This window comes from Solanum dulcamara, chromosome 2 (genome assembly GCF_947179165.1).
Source record: "Solanum dulcamara chromosome 2, daSolDulc1.2, whole genome shotgun sequence".
In the NCBI taxonomy this organism is placed as follows: domain Eukaryota; kingdom Viridiplantae; phylum Streptophyta; class Magnoliopsida; order Solanales; family Solanaceae; genus Solanum; species Solanum dulcamara.
Window position 1 is genome coordinate 10361955 of NC_077238.1, and position 5233 is coordinate 10367187.

General features: G+C 33.0%; 1 protein-coding gene across 1 annotated transcript; it reads right to left on the reverse strand.

Moving 5' to 3' along the window:
- Positions 1 to 3507: 3507 nt before the first annotated feature.
- Positions 3508 to 4521, reverse strand: LOC129869991 (uncharacterized). The gene is made up of 2 exons (XM_055944551.1): positions 4380 to 4521; positions 3508 to 4277 (listed from the first exon to the last, which is right to left on the reverse strand). The coding sequence occupies exons 1-2, from the start codon at positions 4519 to 4521 to the stop codon at positions 3508 to 3510; spliced, it is 912 nt and encodes a 303-aa protein (XP_055800526.1).
- Positions 4522 to 5233: the final 712 nt, after the last annotated feature.

Sequence of the window (5233 nt, forward strand, 5' to 3'; positions counted from 1 at the left end):
AAAACATAATAAAAGAGTAAGAGGTGTTCGCTAGATGGATGTAACAGCTACCTCAACACTCTGAATTGATAACCTCGGCTGTAGTGGAAAACAGTAGAAGATCAAGCAGGTCCAGACTCACAACCTACACAAGTGTGGAAGCAAGGGGTGAGTACCAAACAACACGGTACTCAGCAAATGGATAGCTAAAACTAAGCAAAGCTTAATAGATACAAGTACTCCTGTCCTCCCAACCGAACCTCCTTAACTACAACCTGCATAAAATTAGCCCAACTCTACATTTGTACAATAACAACAGTAATACAATCCAAAAATACTCATCAATAGTCTCGTCAATGAATCATACCAAGTCAATTTCAGCACACACAGAGCAATATGGGGGCAAACATAAATTCACAAATATCAGAAAGGTGCAATGTAGTGCAATGAAATGATGCATGCCTGTCATATCGGTACACAGCCGCTGAATCACATACGAAACCCATGGGGAACATTTCTGTCCATGTAACCTGCCACAGAGCGTGTGACCCGACCCCTCAATATATATATCCTGCCACAGAGCGTGTGGCCCAACCCCTTTATTTCATAATACCTACCACGGAGCGTGTGGCCCGACCCCTTTTATTTCATATCATTTTCAGTCTTAACACAATATGTCAGAACCAATGCAATCAATTCATGTTCATATGATTCACGATAATAACATGACAACAACAATAATTTTTCCTATCTCACATCAACATAGTCATTTCGCATGTCTAAAATCACAACTTATCAATTCCACCAATACATGTCATTAGATCACCATTTTATACCCCTCATCTCCATTTTTAAGGTAAATCATACAGTCAATAACCCATTCCAATTCTCATTACTCCCTAGTATATATGACACGGAAATACAAGCATCTATAAGCTTAAACTGAGGTTTAGAAATTCACTTGCCTCAAATAGTCAAGCAATTACTCCGAGACCTGAGCCTTCCCTTTTTGCTGGGTTTCCAAATCAATGTAATCTAATCAAATGAATAATCATCATAATATTTCGAAATAAACAACATTCATGTCAATATATGACTAGCTTAGACCCAAAAACTAACCCAAATCTATAATCAAATCCTAAACATCAAATCTAGGGTTAAGTCTCAATTCCTCCAAACATCATAAACCTAATAGTATTCATATAATACAATACACTTAATATTTAATTTAATATACCAATATATCAAAACTTGAATAATAATATGATAGCTACAAGAAAAGAAATCCAAAATCAACCCAAATTGTACGAAACCAGTATGACTTAATCTGCATGAACTAAGCAAAAACTTATCAAATTTTGTATACAACCAAATGATTATGACCAAATCTTTCTTATTAAGATAGCATATCGTCTTAGTAATTAGGTTTTGCCTTAATGATATGTAAAATGGTTCTTTAATTAGTACTAATTGTTTTGGTGGTCAAAAGTACTACTTAACTAGTTAAAAAAAACAGCGCCAACGTTGATGTTTCAACTAAAACGTAGGTCTTTCACCTAACTACGTAAAGGAAGAACATATATATACTAATTTGCAGAACACGAATTAATCATTACCTGAAGCAGTTTTGGTTTCTCTTCGCGAGAGCCGTAGATAAGTTTTCCTCCTATTCTCTTTTCTTTTATTTTCTAACCAATTATGAATTAAAAGTAAAAACCCTACTACTTATTTTAATAAATAAAGTGGTATAAGATATTAACTAAACTAACACTTTAGTCCATCAATTAAATTAGTTATCTAAAGTTACCCTCAACTAAATAACCGTAGTTATCGAATAGTCCAAATTTATAATTAAATTTTTTCTTCTTTTTTTTGGAGAGAGTATTTTATGGAAGAGAGATGACTCATTCTCAAAATGACCAAACGGGTCATTACAATAAAATAAGATGAAAAAGCTAATGAAGGAAAAAATATGAGAGATAGACTTCCTTTTATACACCAAAAAATAGATGTTACCGTTGAAAAAATATTAATTTGTACTTTGTTATCGTTGGAGAACTTGAATATTTAAATATTCAATGATGATAAGAATATGTAGACCTATCATATAATCAATAATTTTCTAAGTGCATAGCTTATGATGGACCAACGAGATCTACGCTCCATCATTAGTAAAGTATAAGTGGGTTGATACAATTGTCCATATATGGTCTATATTGAACCTACTAGAACACGATGCTTATATGTAGACTATAACTATTAGAATTTAAAAAGTAGATAATTAATTAATAATAAAATATATTGATAAAATTTATTCAATTAAACGAGTTTAAATAAGTCATGTGATCATGTAGGGTTCTACATAAATTGGGGGTGGTGATCAAAGATGTACGAGGAAGAGTTATGGTTATACAATCAACATCTTCAGAGTAATGTTTGAGAAAGCATAGGTATGTTGTGATGATTTCACTTGTTCATGTATAACTCTTCCTCACACATCATTGATCATGCATATCTCTTCCTCATACATCATTGATCATGTAAGAAAACCATATGAACAAGTCAATTCTTTACAACATACCTATGCTTTCTCAAACATTACTCTAAAGATGTTGATTGTATAACCACAACTCTTTCTCGTACATCTTTGATCACCACCCCAATTTATGTGGAACCTTACATGATCACATGACTTATTTAAACTCGTTTAATTGAATAAATTTCATCAATATAATTTATTATTGATTAATTATCTACTTTTGAAACTCTAATAGTTATGGTCTACATATAAGCATCGTGTTCTAGTAGGTTCAATATAGATCATATATAGACTATTGTATCAACCCACATATACTTTACTAATGATGGAATGTAGATCTCGTTGGTCCATCATAAGCTATGCACTTAGAAAAGTATTGATTATATGATAGGTCTACATAATTTGATCATCATTGAATATTTAAATATCCAAGTTCTCCAACGGTAACAAAGTATAAACTACTATTTTTTTTAAGATTAACATCTATTTTTTCCATAAATTTTTAAGGGGTTGTCTGGTAGAGTGTATATTAAAGTAATGCTTTTATTAATTTGTTTGAATTTATTTTTTTAGTTAATAAGAGTTTATGTTCTATGATTGTGAATGTAAAAAAAATATTTTAATCAATTGAGTCATTCATTTACCTATAATTATAAGTAAATCTTCATGAGAAGTATTATTTAATTAGGCTTGATCTGGTAAAGATGATAATCAACTTATAACATGCTATTAGAAGTTAAATTATATGGAAAATGTAGAAATATTTTAAGGGCAAAAGAAAAAATATTTTAAGGACAATTAATAATACAGACCTCAATACATAATCAGTAGGATCGATAATAAATTTTAATAGATAGAGTACACAACATATGCCATCGTTTGACATTTCTATAATACATAATAAGTAGAGTTACATCTCAAAATCCATGGGTCCAAAAAAAATAATGCTCCAGTAGCTTGATTACAAAAATAAATAGAGTGAAGCCTATCTAAGCTTTGTTGTTGTTCATACATGTGGTTCTCTTGTGTCCTGGTCTCTTGCAAATTAAATATTTGTTCCTCCTCTTGCTCTTGAAATTCTCACTGACTCCCTTGACACGTTTTCTTTTCTTCCTTCCAAGCTTGGTATTGGCAAGGGGTGGAAGAATTGTCAACTCTAGTATTTCTTCTGGTACACACCACTCCGATTCGAGAGGGACAACATTAATAGATTCAGAGTATGCAAGGAGGTACGCTTCAATTTTATACATAAGTAAAGAGTACTCATAGATGCTCATATCATACTCGTCGCCATGCTTCGATCGCAAAGCGGCCATCGTGTGAGCATATGGTATCTTGACCAAGTTATATTCCCTACAAAAACACGACTTTACTAGCAGATTCACATTGGCAGTAGAACCTATACCGAACATGATGAATTGATTATCGTCCCCGATTACGCTTTTTACATACAAAGATTCGCCCTTGATCATATTTTCTATTGCGATCCTTTCGGCACAAGGAACTATTTTATTATCCTTTGATTTGAGGACATATGCATGCCTCTCCCTGAAAAATTCTCCAAATCTCTTAGCAATCGAATTAAATATGAATGCCATGGGGTATTCTCTTTCGTCTATCAACATAGCATTGAGTGACTCGGCAATATTTGTAGTCATCACATCATACCTATTTCCTAGAAAATATGCCCTACTCCACTTCTCAAAATCAATTTCATGCTCAAGAACAAAGGCAGCCTCGGGGCATTTGTTCTTGAATTCTACAAAATGATTGTTAAACTACGTAAAAGAATATGCCTTTGCCGCATTGTAGTATAGGTAGAGGGAATCTCCATAATATTGATTTACCCCAAGATTTTCACCATGGTGCCTCATACAATATCTCTGATGAGCATGGTTGTAAAACCTTGCAATGCCATTGGCAATGCTCTTATATCTATCGGCGATAAAGCACAAATCTGGTTCATCGACCACAATCTGTTGTAACTTCTCAAAGAAGAACATCTAAGATGTATCATTCTCTTTGTCCACGACACAAAAGGTAATTGGATAAACATGGTTCTCGGTGTCTTTTGCAATAGCGCTCAACAACACGCCCTCGTATTTACCATGTAAATGAGTGTCGTCAATTGTAATTACCTTTTTCATTTGGGCAATCTCCTAATGCAAGCACCGAATGCTAAGAAGTAATACATGAACCTATGACTATCTTTATTTACCATGATAGAATAGTTAGAACCAATATTAAGAGTGTCGAACATGTAATAAAAAGGCAGTAAGCATGAATATCCGTGCTTTGCTGTCCCTCAGACCATTTTCTTGGCAATCACACCTTCCTTCAAACATTTCCAATAGCTTGGACTAAAACGAAAAGAATTAAAAACAACTCTCTAAATCTCTTTAACATTTTGACCCTTACCATTACGATATAGATTCACACAAAGCGACGAAATAACTTTGATCGAGACTTTTCTATGGCTACTAATGACATATTCAACACCGCAACTGTGATCTTCAATATATTTATAAATACAAAATTTGTCCGAACATTAATACTTTCTCGCCTGCAACATACATGCACAACTATGAGAAATACATTTTACCTTTAAAATTTTTATACAACTCTTCAATGTAGAAAAATCAAAAGACTTCTTCGCCGCTGCTTTGGCTAATAATAGATGCAGCTCATTCTTGTTACTAAATGTTTGATTTATGC